General features: G+C 37.3%; 1 protein-coding gene across 1 annotated transcript in view; it reads right to left on the minus strand.

The window, feature by feature from the left end:
• The window catches only part of PDR2 (phosphate deficiency response 2), a 44,363-nt gene that overhangs the window by 14,725 nt on the left and 12,210 nt on the right, over nt 1-17,428 (minus strand). The window contains exons 4-14 of the mRNA XM_086441510.1: nt 12,704-12,909; nt 11,849-11,921; nt 11,587-11,759; nt 11,333-11,504; nt 10,044-10,148; nt 9,831-9,941; nt 9,658-9,744; nt 9,319-9,501; nt 8,924-8,974; nt 8,714-8,839; nt 8,224-8,303 (exon numbers count right to left, since the gene is read on the minus strand). Coding sequence (XP_086297636.1) covers nt 8,224-8,303; nt 8,714-8,839; nt 8,924-8,974; nt 9,319-9,501; nt 9,658-9,744; nt 9,831-9,941; nt 10,044-10,148; nt 11,333-11,504; nt 11,587-11,759; nt 11,849-11,921; nt 12,704-12,909 — 1,367 coding nt within the window. The remainder of the gene's footprint in view (nt 1-8,223; nt 8,304-8,713; nt 8,840-8,923; nt 8,975-9,318; nt 9,502-9,657; nt 9,745-9,830; nt 9,942-10,043; nt 10,149-11,332; nt 11,505-11,586; nt 11,760-11,848; nt 11,922-12,703; nt 12,910-17,428) is intronic.

A 17,428-nucleotide genomic window follows, 5' to 3' on the forward strand; every position in this document is an offset into this window, starting at 1 on the left:
TACCAAGAAGAATTTGAGAAGAACAATTGTCAAGTCTATGTGAGAGCTTGGCAGGAATTTGTATTAGTAAAAAGGTAAAAAGACATAAGTGCCTTTACAAACCAGAAATAAATAAAAGCTTAATAAAAGGCTATATTTAAATAACAACTAGAGCTAAAATAACTAGATTATTTCCCATAGAATGAAGCGGTCGAGATTGGTCCTCATATTCGTATGTGAGGAAGGATTGCAAGTAAAAGGAGTGAAACAAAAGAGGAAATGTCACCCATCATGTCTGAAGCAAAAGAAGTACGTCCACCTTTGGAATCATAATCGAGACAGACTTTGCAAGGTCCAGGGATGCCTCCAAAAGGTATTGGACTCAGTTTATAGTCCATCTTCTAAAGAGTCGGAGGAGTGAACTAAGGACATCTTACAAAATATAATCAAAGTAATATTGATCTACCAAATACCTACAAAAAGTAATTAGAGACCTATAATCAAGTGAAAGGTAGAAGCAAAAAAACGTTTTGTGGCAAAGCAAATAGGCACTAGCCTTCCATGAACTCTCCAAGGTCCAAAAACTATAATTGGCCTAGTGTTAGTGCAGGCCATGTCAGGATCAAGATCAAGTTTATAAGCATTTAACCATTCTCTTATAATTGACATGGTGTTCCAACAATGCACTATCATACCCCACGAGCCTCATATGATGTTTTTTTAGGCATACTATTGCCATGTTGTTTGATTAAAATTCTAGTACTTTTAAGGTTATTTTCTTTTATTTGTTATTATTTTCGTGATTTGCTTGCATCATTCATGTCTTGTCAAAGTTGAGAAGTCCATAAACAACTACCCCTTATGAAGAGCAAAATAATCATAATAGCTATCCTTCCCAATAAAAAATTAAAGAAATAGAAAGCCAGCACATGGTCCATTATGAGGGTGAGTCCATCTTCATCCTTTTGCAAGATTGTGCCTGAACAAATTAGGTAGAAGTTCCCATCCATATGCCTGGGAGTAGGTTAAAAGTAGTGAAAAAACTCTTGCACGGACATATTCAAAGGAAAGCAAATCCCTAGATGCATTTGACCAACGAAAACGGAGGTCTCATCTAGGACATCCAATTGACTAGCATAGTTCGCCCAATGGATTTGGACATTGGGAGGGATTTTTACTGAACCTTAAGGTCCTCTTGGGTAACAGGAGTTATAGAACCCAAAAATAAAGAAGAAAAGAAGAGGATGTGACCAAGAGAGAAAAAACCGAGATTACCTCAATCGAACTAGTGAAATAGTAATGCAGCTAGAAAAGAAAAAGTTGCCTGACCGAACACCAAAATAACAGAACTTACAGAAGATCTCAGCACTGAAGAATCGAAGGAAGAAGAAGCACAAGCTAGTTAGGGGGTGAAAAGGTAATAGAGATGTCGAGAGCCTATCATCTCTACTTATGGGGAAGAGGGATAGGAGGGGGAGCACACATTTTCGAGGAGACAATGGTGCACCATCATTGCCTCAAGTTGCTCGCATCAATTTAGAGTGAAGGGACAGAAATTACTCTTTGATGGAGACCTAGAGTTGGAAATACGTGGGGATACAGGTATCGACTCAAATGGAAGAGACCCTGCGTCTGTTTATGTTAGAGACACCTCCAGTCAGATGGTGGATAATGTTCTGCGATTATCACCAAATGGTCAGCTCGAAGGTGGAATGGAAGTTGGCGAGGAGCTGTTGGGTGGGCAGTTCAAAGCTGGTTCGCAGCCTAAGAATGGGCCTACAGCTTGCCATAATTCAGAGAACAACTCCTCAGACTGGAACCTTTGCACAGAGATGGGTATTCAGGATACGTGTCAGATGCGTGGCAAAAGTTTGGCAACGAAGACTTTAGAAGCTGCAAGGCAGGAAGAAAGTGGAGAAGATCAACCAAACCAACATCTTATTAAAGCGACAAGAAGCTGGGATAGAATTCGAACTGATCTCTGGCGACATCCTGTTACTTCAAAAGTTGAGGTAACCACCAGCAGCAGGCCTGAAGAGCATGGGAACACGGGAACCTTGATGGTGAGAGTTATTACTGGTCCATTCTCCCCACCTCAGGTATTTATTGTGTCTTCTGGTGAGTATAATCGTCTCTTTGGTAATAATTGTTCAGCATTAGCATCGTTGTTTCTTTCCATAGATATCCCGTTAGTTGGTCCACGTGGTGTTTTTTCTGAGTACAGGTCTCGGTCCCCCTTAGCCGTTATCTATTCCCCTCATTCCTTCGAGCATGTCCGAGAGGTGGAAGGTAGAAGGGAGAACAGGGAAGATGGCAGTCAGTTAGCTTTGGTTTCATCACTCTCATCTCAGATAACAATGGAGGGGGAAGTTGCTATTAGAACAGAGGTGTACAATGATGGAAGTTGGGTTGACAGAGACATGGAGGAACCAATCATGGGAACTCGTGAGTATGGGATAGTTAGGACAGAGCTAGAGACGGTGGAATGGCTAGTTAGTAAAGCTTTGAATTTGGCAGAAGACTTCGGTTTAGTTCCAGAGACAGAGGAGAGCGGGTCATCTTTAATTCTGAGGGTTGTTATTGGAGATTTGCAAGATAGAAATACCTTAGAAGAGGAACTCAAATGCATCAACCAAGCGAATGGAGTTGAGGAGGAGAATGAGAGTACAGAAGGCGAGAGTTTGCAGGAAATCCGTAGTTATAGGGACGGGGTGAACAATGAGTTGGTGGTGGTTGCCCCCTTAGAGGTGACAAGGAGTTTAATCAGAACAGGAGCGGATAAGGTCTTGGTTAGGTCGGAGAAGAGGTAGGTTGGAAAGGTTTGTGTTGGGTTTGAGTTAGGTGTCCAATGTCGATCAAAGTCTTATCTTGGAATGTCAGGGGATTGGGGGATAAGAGAAAAAGGGTAGCAGTTAAAGCTTTTATCAGAAGTAAAAATCCTCTCATTGTCACGCTGCAGGAATCAAAATTAGCTTATTGCAACGACAAGATCATCAGGGAAATTTGGGGGAGAAACATTGAGTGGTTAGCCCTTCCTGCTTTAGGGTCAGCCGGTGGTATTCTTATGATGTGGAATATAGATCGGATTCAAGTGATAGACAACTTAGTTGGGGCTTTTTCAATTTCTATTCGGTGTAAGGAACAGAATGATGATTTTCAGTGGGTATTCACAGGGATTTATGGTCCGACCATTAGTACGGAGAGAGCGCAACTTTGGGAGGAACTTGATGATGTTGCAGGATATTGGGAGGAACCTTGGGTCTTAGGTGGGGATTTTAATGTCACCAGATTTACGCATGAGAGGAATAGGGGCTCGAGCATTTCTAGGGGGATGAGAAATTTTAATGATTTTATAGGTAGACATTGTCTAATGGATTTTCCTCTTCTAGGTAAACGATTCACGTGGTCTAACAACCAAGGTAACCCTAGAATGTCCAGATTAAATAGGTTTTTGGTTGATAATGTGTGGGAGGAGAAGTTTCATAATGTTATTCATTCGGCCAGCTCTAGCCCAGTTTCTGATCACTCACCCATCTTTCTGGAAGCCGGTTATCCTAGGCAACACCCTATTCCCTTTAGATTTGAAAACATGTGGTTGATGCAACCCAACTTCTTAGATCTAGTCAGGATTTGGTGGAATGAGTGCCCAAATTTGGGGAATCCGGGATCGGTGTTCAAGAAGAAGCTCAAATTTCTGAAAGCCAAGTTGAAAGCATGGAGTAAAGAGGTCTTGGGGAGTATTGATGGGAAGAAAAAGGAGATTCTAACTCAGATCGAAACCTTAGACAAAAAGGAGGAAGAAAGGAATTTGAGCTTGGAGGAAAGAAGTAATAGAATGGAGTTGAAATCAGAATTTCAAAGAGTGGCACTTATGGAAGAGATAAGCTGGAAACAAAAGTCAAGGGTCAAATGGTTGAAAGAAGGGGATAATAATACGAAATTTTTTCATAAAGAGGCCAATTTCCATAGGAGATGCAATCAACTTGACAAACTTTATATCAATGGCACTTTGAGGGTTGGAGAAGAGGAAATCAGGGATGGGGTGGTGAGCTTTTACAAAGCCTTGTATAAGGACAATGAGCCCTTAAGACCGAGGCCGGATAATCTAGAATTCAAATCGTTGAGTGAGGGGGAGAGTGTGTGGTTGGAAAGACAAATTGGGGAGGAGGAGGTTAGATCAGTTCTTTTTTCGATGAGCGGGGATAAGGCGCCGGGGCCAGATGGTTTTAATATGGAGTTCTTCAAACATTGTTGGGACATTGTTTCAAAAGATTTCATGGAGGTCATTAGGGAGCTTCAAGACAAGAAGTGTCTGGACTATAGCCTTAATAGCACTTTCGTGGCTTTGATCCCTAAGAAAGTCGGGGCAGACAAGATAGGCGATTTCAGACCCATTAGTTTGGTGAGTTCGGTGTACAAGATTATATCCAAAGTGCTTGCTTCGCGACTGAAAAAAGTTCTCCCTAGTCTCATCGGTGACGAGCAAGGGGCTTTCATAAAAGGCAAACAGATTCTGGATGGCGTTTTGATGGCCAATGAATATCTGGATTCTAGGATGAGGATGAAGAAGGCGGGAATGATAGGGAAGATTGACTTACAAAAGGCTTATGATCATGTGAGTTGGGACTTTTTAGAGTACATGATGGGGATGATGGGTTTTGGACAGAAGTGGATTGGCTGGATAATGAAATGTGTCACAACGGTGTCTTTTTCAATTCTCATCAACGGGAGCCCGGCGGGTTACTTTAGGGGTTCAAGAGGGTTGAGGCAGGGGGATCCATTATCTCCCTTCTTGTTTCTTTTTATAGCTGAAGCCTTAAGTAGATTGTTTAGAAGAGCGGTCGAGTTAGGTAGGCTTTCAGGATTTATGATTATTGATGGACCTTTGATTTCTCACCTTCAATTTGCGGATGACACACTAGTTTTTCTGGATCATTCGAGGGATCAAGTGCGGGTGCTTCATGTTCTTTTGGGTTGTTTTGAGGCTATGTCGGGACTACACATTAATCTTCAGAAAAGTAAGTTCTTCGGAGTAGGAGAGGTGAATGATATTCCTATAATGGCCACAATTTTGGGATGCGGGCATGATTCCTTACCCACGTCATATCTGGGATTACCATTAGGAGCTCCTTATAACAGTGTCAAAATTTGGGATGGTGTGATAGAGAGACTGGAGAAGAGGTTGAGTATGTGGAAAGCTAAATATCTGTCGAAAGGAGGGAAAGTTACTTTGATCAAAAGCACCTTAACGAGTATCCCGGTTTACTTTCTTTCGTTATTCTCTCTTCCGAGATCAGTTGAAATTAGATTGGAACGGCTTATGAGGAATTTTTTGTGGAATGACAGGAATGGCAAGAGAAAATATCATTTGGTTAGATGGAATGTGATTTGCATGTCTAAGAAGAGTGGGGGTCTGGGTATTAGGGGGTTGAGGTTAGCCAATAGAGCGCTTCTAGGAAAATGGCTTTGGAGGTTTGGCGTAGAGAGAGGTAGTCTTTGGAGAAAGGTTGTAGCAGCCAAGTATGGGGAGAGGAGATTAGGGTGGTATAGTGGTGAGTCTAGAGATTCGTATGGGTGTAGTATCTGGAAAGGGGTTCTTAAAGTGAGTGAGGATTTCGAGAAAGGGATTAGGTTTAGAGCAGGTTTGGGGGACAAGATTAGATTCTGGGAAGACATCTGGTGTGGTACTTCGCCTCTGGCTACTCAATTCCCGTCATTGTACGCTTACTCTCTTAAGAAGAATTGCTGTATCCAGCAATGTTTGGTTAGCAACGTCTCTAATCCTACTTGGGATTTGGGATTCAGGAGAAATTTTAATGATTGGGAGCTAACTGAGGTGATATCTTTCCTTGATCTCCTGCATACGTTTCAGCTTAACGAAAGCGAACAGGATACATGGGAATGGACAAGGGCTAAGGACTCGAGATTCTCTGTCAGGTCGTTCTACAAGTCGCTCAATCCTTCTGAAGAGCGACCCATGGCGGCATCCATTATTTGGACTAAGTCAGTTCCGTCTAAAGTCTCATTCTTTGTTTGGTTGGCTTCCCTGGGAAGGATTCTTACTTTGGATAATTTAATTGCCCGTGGTTGGATTACTCCCAACTGTTGTCCTCTTTGCTTAAGGGATGGGGAATCCGTGGATCATATTTTAATTTACTGTTCATTCTCTTATAATATGTGGTCTACTTTTCTTTGGTTGTTTTGCATCAATTGGGTCTTTCCTCGTAAGTTTTCCTCGTTATTAGAAGGGTGGACTAGTAATGTCTTTCATTCCAGAAAACGGTTACTGTGGGCTATGCTTCCTTCGGCTATTGCTTGGGGGTTATGGAACGAGAGAAATAACAGGGTGTTCAATAGCAAGATTAGTAGTTTTCATACTTGTTTCTTGGAGATATTGGGCCTTCTATACCTTTGGTCAAAGCAACACCCTGAGTTCGTTGGGATTACTTTTGATGACTTTGTCTTTCGATAGAATTTGTTATGTAATCTTTAATTGTTGCTTTTTTTGTTTTTCTGTTCTTCTCTTTTTTCTCTTTGTTCTTTGTGAGGCTTTCTCGGCCTCCTTGTACTTTCCCTTCTTCAATATATTATACTTTTTCAAAAAAAAAAATCATAACTACCAATGTACAATAAATATAGAGCAATTATTAACATTTTGAGAAGAGAGCGAATTGATGGAGCTCGAAGAAAGAATCAGGCAACATGTGTCCTTGGTACCACCAAAAGATATAGAAGTGAAAAAAAAAAAGTTGAAGGTTTCTTTTTGGGCCCAAGGAAGTAATCATCCCGAGAATCCAAAAGGGAGCATTTGTCTGGGCAGAAAAGAACACTCATCTGATAAAGATACATGTCACTACAAGATAAAGAAAATCCTATTTCTGGGCTATAATCCGATTGAAATAACGAAATGGGATAACATTAATCAACACTGGTAACCTAGTCCAGAGATGTCTCAATGGTCGAGAGTCTTTCAACGGACAAGAGATCGAACCTACAAGTTGGAGCCATCTCCAACTCCTTAAAGTAGGGATGACGTAGGCAATAACATTAGGAACTGTCGAAGCATGTGAAATCTTTGAAAGTAGAAGGTTACACATGTACATGGTTGGTGAAGATATCTAATAGGGGAAATACTACTTAGGAGCATGCTTAACAATAAGCAAGTAAAGTAAGGAGCAAGTTGGCGTGATCAATGAAACACAGAAGTGGCCTAACAAGCCATACTCTTTCAGGGACGTACGATCTCCAAAGATTTGGAGTCTGGCAAAAAGGGTGAGATGACTTCTCACTAACTAGAGAGGACGGACTTCAAACAAGATGGAAAGAAAAGACATGCCACTTACTCCTATCATGATGCAACAATTGAAGCCTCGGGTAGGCAATCGTTCAGAACTTTCTTGAAACTCTAATTGAATTGTTGATTGATTTGGTCGTCAGAGGGGATTTGCAAGCACCCCGCCCTAAGGCAAAAGACGAAGATGACCTTATCGATCAACACCACGAATTAAGATGACTAAAGAAGAGATATCTAACACAATAATAATATTTTGACACTTAAAAGTCTGTTTCCCAAGAAACTCGAGGCCACAAGCCACTGAGGTCAAAAATTAGAAGATCCAACTACAGCACTACACCATCTCATCGAGATAATATTTACAGCAAAATGTAAAGACGTGAGATTCCCGCTTTTGTTAAGCTAGGAAACAGACTCAATTCTAAGTTCAAACGCCTAAGTCAAATCCTTGTTGTCGTGTTAACATTAAGGTAGTTCGTGATTGGCTTTGAACTTTCATTTAAGTTGTTTCAGATAATATGCAGAGGAAAACATACAGATGTTTAATATTGGGTTCATTGGGGGGGTTGTCTCACTTTTGGCCTCCTTATCTTAGTTACACAGTTCTCAGAACATAATTGACTCAACAGAGTATCTAAACATGGTAACAAGAAACATCCTGGGGTGAGATAGATACAAGATAAAGCAGACATCCTGGGGTGAAAAAGATGCAAGATAGAGTGCAAAAACTGAGACACTTAATTTGTAGTACCAAGACATATAATTTCCCAAACTTTAATAATGGCTACCATTGTAATTGAGAATTCGTCTTACAGTTGCAGAAAAATCAAATCTTAGTTATTGTGCCTTAAAGAATGCTCTCTCAAGAGGAAAAATATATGGATAAATTAAGGAAAGTCGGTTGTTGAAAAGATTTTGAACTGCTAGAGAAAACTCATATTGCAACTTACTTTTTGGGAATAGCCTTCTCATCAGACGTATAAGCCCAATCTATTCCTTTAAGTGCAGCCTTTTCAAGAGGATCACCGACCTACAACAAAATGATGTATAAGGATAACATTAGATATATTTTATGGAAGCTTATGTAGTCTGTAGTTCCATAGAAATAAAGTAGAGATGCAATCATACAAGAAAGTATCATCCAGCATCAAGTTTAAATTTTAAAAGACCCAAGCAAGTAAAAAATTTGGTCAGTGTCGTGTAAGATGTAACATAGCAGTGACATCACATCACCTACTGTGCCGAACACTAGTTATAATGTTTGAGTTGCAAGAGGTAAACCCACCGTTTTCTGCTTTTCTTATTTAAGAAGAAAAAGTTACCAGTGAATTGGCAAACTTGCTTCTAACTCAGTAATATGGGTAATTTTGGAGCTGGGCGAGTCACATTGAACCAAATTTCTAAACCTAGTTCATCTCAGGAAACAACACACTAGCATACCAGCTTGTTGTCCACAAACACCAATGCATGACAAGCAGCAAGAACTTCTACTGTGCGAAGGGGCACTTTTGTCATATCCGATACTAAATCCACATTGTCAGTCAGCCCAACAACTCCTTGGAACTCCTGAAAAAAGCACCAGTCGAAAATTCATGACATCAAGGAGTTTTAACTACTTCATGAGCACAAAGACATAATCTTGCAACGTACCATGTCATCTGATGTAAGAGTTCCTGTCTTGTCAAAACAACATATGTCAACCTGAAATAAAGAATGTTACAATATAAGCGCTGAAACATTCTAGGGCCCACCCACACACACATACTGTATCCTTGCGATAATCCCATAAATGGAAAGTTAACCATTCATTCAATAACAGAATATGAACCAAAGTGGAAGAACAAACATGTATTCAAAAATTCTATCTACTGCGTTCCAGAATATTCCATTGGTGGCTAAATTATAGTATTAGTTTAAAAAAATCCCAATCCCAACAGTCTATGTTGTTTTAGACCTTAGCATCACAACTACAAAGAACAAGCTATGAAGGAAAAGCCAGAACAGGACAATGACCGACTATAATTATTGAAGTAGATACAACTGACCTTTCCAGCAAAGGGAATTCGGAACGGCTCAGTGCAGAATATCCCACGCCGTGCTAATGCAATCAAAGATGTATTAACAGCTATTGACAATTCCATTGGCAGCTCAGGGGGGATCACAGACGTAATAATCAATGAACAACTTAAGAAAAGCTTGTATTTGCTCCTTGTTGGATCCTCTAACCCCTACAACAAAGATGTACAGTGTAGATAAGGAAGACACTGACATAAGCAGTATCATTAAATACGGTGAGAACAAGAGAAAATCCCAGAGTTGACCCATATTACTTTAGTGAAAGTTATTGGGTAGCTGCTCCAGAAAAATTGGAGGTCACGTAGTACCTTTTTAAGTACATAACCAGCAGCGATGACAGCAAATATAACTAAGAACAGAATAAACAACCCACTTTCCCAGCTGTTTGCTGTAACCTGAAAAATGAAATAGGGTTGAGAAATATGGAAGTCTCATTTATCACAATTAAGCATTCTTTAAATATGGATTAGACATCATTTACCCTCTCAGTGGAAAATAAAATTGTCCGCATCAGTTTTCCTTGACTTGTCTCAAATCCAGTTCGCAGCACAATAGCCAAGCATCCACCATCAGGGGTTTTCAGAGGAAAAGACTGACTCCAACAAAAATAAATAAGTGAGCATGTGAATGATGTTAAAACAAGAAAGGTACATACAACATATACATATATATATATAGAGAGAGAGAGAGGTACCTTGTCTGGATTATGCTGCAATATTTTTGTCCCACCAAACAGAATATGGGTTTTATCTCGCCTAGCGGATAACTTCTCCTCAATTCCCCTACCCATAATTGAAACCTGTTATCAAAAATTTAATAGTTATGCATATACGAACCAGAAATAGGATTCAGTGGATTTTTTACATTCTATGTTTTGATCAATCATCAATGGTGCATGTCAGTGAATTAGAATTATTGAAACAAAAAATATGAATTGCCTAATCATCCATAGGAAATTTAATAAAATGTATGTAAATAAAGATAAATGTATATGGTAGGAATAGGTTGAAACATAGGAACATGCTCCCAACACCCACATGAAGATGAGTCAAGGGCTTATTTACGTTCGGATGATCTCCTCACCATGGATATCATCGCTAATTCAGACATTTCTTTATTTATCAAACATGGATAACAACTTCAAATAACTCCACATTTGTTAGGGAGAGAAGTTCAAAAAAATACTCATTTTCTCCCTCTTGTGACCTTAAACCTCGTCGGAACCCCAACACTTAGGCTCTAAGACAGTGGTGTCCACTCTGACACCATCACATTGAGGTGGAGTATATACCTACGCGAAGCAAAGAGCTTGCTTCTCCTCTGTGGTGGCAAATATTGAGCCAACAAGGTAGGTGGGATGATGTTTGAGCTAGGAAATGGGTGCCCTATTTTTTTTTTAATCAGTAAAGACAATTTTATTAAAGAGCCAAGAAGGGGGGTCGAGAAGACCAACCCGAAACAAAGAAAAGAAAAAACAAAAGAGAAACAACCGCCAAAAAGGCCCACCAATTACACCCGAGACAAAGAGCACATCCTATCCCACTTAGCACATCTACAGTTACTTAGATCAGATACTTGACTTTGACTTGTTATCTGTACATTTGGTTTATAATCCAAGACTTGTGTATGATTTATGCTTATTTAAGGGATATGCCACAATTATTGCATTGATATTAAATCGTGTTAGTCATTTGTCAAGGTAAATTGTAAGAACAGAAGTGCACATCTGCTTGTCTTATTTACTTCTTTTTATTTTTATGATAATCCTTTTTTTTAAGGATTTGCGCTTTTAAAAATCTAGGCATACGTGATTACGCCTAGAAAAAGCCTCAAGCGCTTTTAAACACTTGACAATAAACAAAGCCAAATGAAATCCATCTTGGATCAGGTCCTTAAACAAAATAAATAATTGATCAAAACATTTAACAAGTATTGGCAGGTAACACATAAAATAGATCAAGCGTAAATGGAAAAGAGAATCACCTTCCACTGAGGAGTAGACTCGCCTGTGAGAATGGCTTCATTCACAATTGCACTTCCAGCTAATATGAGCATGTCAGCTGGCACGGACTTATCTTCTCCATTTTGACCCGAAGAACGTCCAATTGAGACAACATCTCCAGGAAGAAGGTCCATTCCAGAAAGCTTGACCCACCTATAGCCAAAAACTACAGGTATAAAGATTCTATAGCCTCGATTGAAAAAAAGAGAAATATACTGAAATTGAAATGGCATACTTTCCACAACGATGAACCATCAGTGTCTGGCTATCCACTCTCACACGTCTAAGCTCTGTCAATGTTTTCAGCCGACTTTTTGCCATTGTTGACTCAAACAGAAATAACATGAACAAGGTGAACAAACTATAGTACCAATATTCATCCAAACACCAGAGACCAACACAGAAGACCTAAAAGTGGGAAGCGCCAAATCAGAAATTACACCAAATACAGCAAACAATGGTTTATAACAGTAGAAAAACTCCAAACGAAAATGTACCTGAAACACAAAAAATGGCTCCATGCAGTGCTCTTTCATTAATTTCTGGAACGTAGGTTGCGGGTAATCAAATCTACAGGACCAAGAAAAGTCCAGTAACAAAAACAAAGGTAATGTCAAACTTACAGTGTGGTTCACAACAAAACTAGTGTAGAGGTATAATCAAAATATTAAATTTTATAATAATAGTGTTTTAATGTCAAAATGATGCCACAAACACCTTGCCTACTAAGACCCTCCTAGATTAGTGTCCCTTTAATAATAATAAAACTCAAAAAATTGACCTAGGAAGAATTTAGCACATACCGGCTCGACAGAAAGACCCCCAAACAACTCTGTCTAGACTGAAATGGAGAAGACGATTGGAAGATTCACCATTTGTCTTACACAGCATAGAAGTCAAATGAAAATTCATGGTTGAAAAGTGATTGACAGTCAAGATCTTATCCAACAAAGCATATCAACTAATATAGAACACTTTCAAAGGGGTATTGGAGCACCAAACAGAGGTTGCCAGATAAGCAGATCTAAGGTAAGAGTCCAAAACTGGGTTAAAAAAAAGAATCCCTGAATAAACTATTCAGACGCAACGGCCATATCTAGCATCCCCTGAGGAAGGAAAGCAATAACCACTAAAACTATTCAACAAATTGCCAACCGAATATTTGGTTTCAAGCACAACTCAAGAGTATATAGAGTCAATATGGAACAAGTCAACTTCAATTATAGTAATTTTTCACCAAATCCATCATTGTGCAAGCAAAAGAGCAGTATAATACCTAGAAAACTGTTTGGTAAGGCATAGTTGCCAAAGTCAAGTATTCAGATGCAACAAACAGGAGAAAGAAAACTCACACATTCCGTCCCCACTTCTCAGTGGCGACATGCACCTTAGCATCGGACCCATGGCCCGTACTTTTGAGATAGTATCCAAATGTTTCCTTTGAAGGATAAGGAAGTTTGCAAAATGTCTCCTTCTCCTTCGAAAAGATAAAGCGCTGCTTTCTGAAATCAAAATAAATTTCTTCCATATCCACCACAGCTGAAGATGACCCTGTGAACTGCATATGGGGGGATTAAAGTTTTCTCATTCTTTGAAGGGATGAAAAAAGAGTTAGGGAATCAGGAAGTTATAATAATAAATAGTAAAAACAAAATGAGAAAAAAAAAAGTATATATAGAAACTCTAAAGCTGTCAAACAAGAAGGCAAATATTACAAATACGGTTCTTGAATATGAAAGAGAACCAGATATTTTTTTTTATAGGACCAGATAATTAAACACCTGAAGTAAATGGAAACATAAGAGGTATTGGCTATAAATGGTTGGAATACTACAAGTTCACGGAAAAAAGCTCTATGCCACTAGAATATCCTTGGCAAGCTAATGAGACTGCACGACCAACTATGTCCAACAGTTTTCTTGGAACAAGTAGATTTTTATCAGACCATCTACCTATCTTGTTTTGTTGTTTTTCTTTTCTTTACTAAGACAAACAGTATTAGATTGAAAAGAAAGAATCACACTATATGTAGGAAGAAAAAACACCACATAGAACCAAAAGAAGGCCTCAAGCATATGTGGGTACTAGAACATGATCCTTCTATCTAAATACAAAGTCTATAAAATGCAACCTTTTTAACTCCTCAATATAAACAGAAGATCAAAAGAAGGTGCCAAATAACTAAAAGAAATGACTCCATACTTCTTTAGCAAACCTGCAATGAATAAGTAAATGGTCTATAGGTATGATGGTAGCTTTGATCATAGGTCAACAAAAGTTGCACTACAATTGCATAGATATCAAAAATTCAGAAAAAGTTGGTTCTAAAGCTGGTTGAAAGAAGAAATTAAGATCAAGATTGGTCAAGGAAATCGAAAGCTTAGAGAAAATTTTATTTAATGAAAAAAAAAGGCAGGTTTGGTAGCGGTCCCAATGATAGTTAAAATTGTGTCATCAAATGTTACAGGGTTAGCAGATACATCTAAAAGGGCTGTCGTAAAGTCTTTCATAAGAACTAATAGGCCTCACACTGTCATCCTTCAAGAAACCAAATTAAATGTGGCATTGCAGCCTTGTGGGATTTGATGAATGGAGAGTGGTAATTCCTTCCAGCTATTGAGGCATCAAGTAGGATCATTTTCATGTGGAACGAAAGGTTCATTCACCTTCTCAGTTTCAATTCTATGCAATTATGTCAAAGAAGCCTTCTCTTGGATTTTCTCAAGGATTTGAGGGACAACTGATGAGGACGTCACGAGCATACCCTTCAGAGTATTCCAAAGGAGAAAAAAATACTTAGATTCATTGTGGATGAGTGGAGTATGGATGTTAAGTTTAACCTACAATTTCTCTAAACGTTGTCAACTTGCTACCCCCATAAATCAGCACCACTTATTTGACTATTTTTGCATGAAAATTGAGCTTAGAAATATATTTTGAACATCTAACTGAAATCCTAGGCTAGAGGAAGACTTGTATTCCATTGGAACCTATTGTTAGTACTTAAATAGCTATTACTGTGGAATTGTGACGAACCTTAGGATGATTTTGATTATCACTTGGATTTTCTTGCGTATCCATGAATGTATGAGCTAATGATTTATATTTGCATTGCTTATTTAATTCAGTCTGATCTCAAATTTATCATCCTAAGGTAACGTTCACAGTCCTGCATCACCAACCTTCGGGAAGGAAGGTAACCAGTTTTGGGCCAAGCTTAAAGATGTAGTAGTCTATTAGGATGAGCCTTGGTTCTAGGCAGGAGATTTTAATGTTAATAGGTTCTCCTATGAGATATGAGATGGGGAGGAGGACAGAGGTGAGGGGAAAGACTATCGAGAAGTCTGAGAGTCTTTGTAGAATTTGTGAACCAACATACATTGCTAGATTTGCCCATAGGCTTTTACTTCGTCTAATAATCAAGAGATCTCAATCATGTTTAGGTTGGAAAGATTTTTAGAGTTTAAAGAATGGAAGCTTCATTTTGGTTTGGTTCTTCATTCTTGTAATCCCAATCATGCGTCTGATCATTCTCCAATTAGCCTCGATGTTGGGGAGATTTGGCATGTAACTTCCAACGACATTCCATTTTGAAAATATGCAGTTGCAATAACAAAACATCCTGTAGTTGGTGTCTAATAGGTTCAAAAGCAAATTTAAAACCTTGAAGGAGAAACTAAAGGTTTGAAACAAGAAGACCTTGGGAAAGTTGATATAAAGAAGAATTCTATCATGTAAGAAATTTCTAGGTTAGACATAAAGGAAGGAGACCTTTCCTTTCAAGAAATTATTGTTCTCTTTAACCTTAAAGTGGAATTTCAAAAATTGGCCACTAACGAAAATATTTCCTGGAAATAGAAGTCCAAGGTTACATGGTTGAAGGAGCGAGACAATTACACAGTTTTTCAAAAGGATGTCAAATAGTTGTAATAGATTCGATTTCAGCTCTAAACTCATAATCAATGGGATGTTGGAGAAAGAAAAGAAGATATTAGAGAAGGAATAGAGAATTTTTATGAAAATTGTACACCAAGCAATATGTTGGTCATCCGAAACACAAGATTTTAAACCTTAGCAGCTGCCTTGAAATAATGATGGCCATTTTTCATTTCGCTATGTTTCTTTGGCATCATCCTCTAGTTTGATCCTCCTCGAGAAAATTCCATGATTTTTATTGCTTGGGGATCCAAAATTGCCTTCTTTGCTTGGACAAAAACCTAACTATCGATCATTTGATAGTAATAAAAAAAATACTCATTGACTTCTTTCCATGTGCAAAGTCAATGGAAAATATATTTGTAATGCCCTAAAAATTTATTATACATCTCGAGGAATAAATTTTATGGATTTTGACGGTTATTAATCATAATTGTGGTAGATAGTTTTTTTTAGTCAATCATGCATTGTTAGTTGGTTTACAACTGTCAAGAAACATATTTTTGCGAGCTTGATTTGATGTTTAAGTTAGTTGATACAAAAGGATATTTTAGAAGAATATTTATGAATATAAAGAGCAAATTCATATTCAGTTATGTTAGACCTATTGAGAGGAGTGCACTCTTAAAGTTGTTTGTTTCTTAACTTTTAATTTAGGTGTTGATCTCTTTAAAGTGAAAGTGAGTAAAAAACTGGACTAGTTGAATAAAGATTCAGAACGTCAAGGTCTAAAGCTAAGAATTGAATCCAGTGAGGTATGGAACTTCCAATTTCTTAATTGTAGTCGTAGATTCATTTTTAAAATGTTTTATAAAAAAAAATGAACAATGAATTATTACAAAAATTTATGTTCAATATATGTAGTTTGCCAAATTCATGCATGTTAGATTAAAGTTTTGATATGTCGATGTTGTATTTCTATTACTCACTATTTTGGTTGATGACACCAACATGCAACAAAATGTTTAAATTGTAAAAGTGTTTATTGTAAAATAGATTTTGAATAAAAATCAATAATATTTCTTATTATTAAACTAATTGGAATAATAAAGCATGGTTCTGAGCTAATCGAGCATAGTCTATTATTAATCAGAAACTGTTTTGATTAACCATTTAATTTAAAAATAGAAATATTATTGTGGAAAAAAAAGGAGATTTTTGAAAGAATCTTACAATGAAAAATTATAACAAGTTTTTCAATGACGTTAATAAACTAAGCAAGAAAATTATTTTATGAAAAATTAGATATTTGATGTTAGTGTTTACATTATGATTTTAAAAAAATAAATGGTTTTATTCACTTTGTAAATGAAAAATGAAGTTTTTGATTAATGAGAAAAAATGATTTTCAAAAGAGAATAGTTCCATTATATTAAAGTCACAATGGAGATGTGATAACTTGTGATGTTATTGAGAACGCGATTCTTAGTTAATTGTGATGTGATTATTTGTTTTTTCTTTAAATATAAAACTTTTCTCTTTTTCAAAAATATTAAACAATGAATAAATTTTATGAAATTTGTTGATTATTAATCATAATTGTGGTAGATAGTTTTTTTTAGTCAATCATGCATTGTTAGTTGGTTTACAACTGTCAAGAAACATATTTTTGCGAGCTTGATTTGATGTTTAAGTTGGTTGATACAAAAGGATATTTTAGAAGAATATTTATGAATATAGAGAACTAACTCATACTCATTTTTGTTAAACCTATTAACAGAAGCATATTGTTAAAATTGTTTGTCTCTTGACTTTTAATTTAGGTGTTGATCTCATTAGAAAGTGAAAGTGAATAAAAAAGGTGGACTAGTTGAATAAACATTCAGGACATCGAGGTTTGAAGCTAAGAATTGAATCCAATGAGGTTGGGAACTTTCAATTTCTAAATTGTAGTCATAGATTTGTTTTAAAAATGTTTTTGTTTTGAAAGTAAATGAATTATTTCAAAATTTATGTTTAATGTATTTATTTTGCCAAATTCATGCATATTGGATAAGAATTTTGAAATATCAATGTTGTATATTTTGTTGGAGATTTTGGTTGATGGTACCAACATCTAGTGAAATTGTGAAAATGTTTTAATTGTAAAAGTTTTTTTTTTTTTTTTTTGATAAGTTAAATGTTATTGATGTGAGGACAAG

The sequence above is a fragment of the Akebia trifoliata genome, chromosome 4 (genome assembly GCF_017979445.1).
Source record: "Akebia trifoliata isolate Shusen 1 chromosome 4, ASM1797944v1, whole genome shotgun sequence".
Classification (NCBI taxonomy): domain Eukaryota; kingdom Viridiplantae; phylum Streptophyta; class Magnoliopsida; order Ranunculales; family Lardizabalaceae; genus Akebia; species Akebia trifoliata.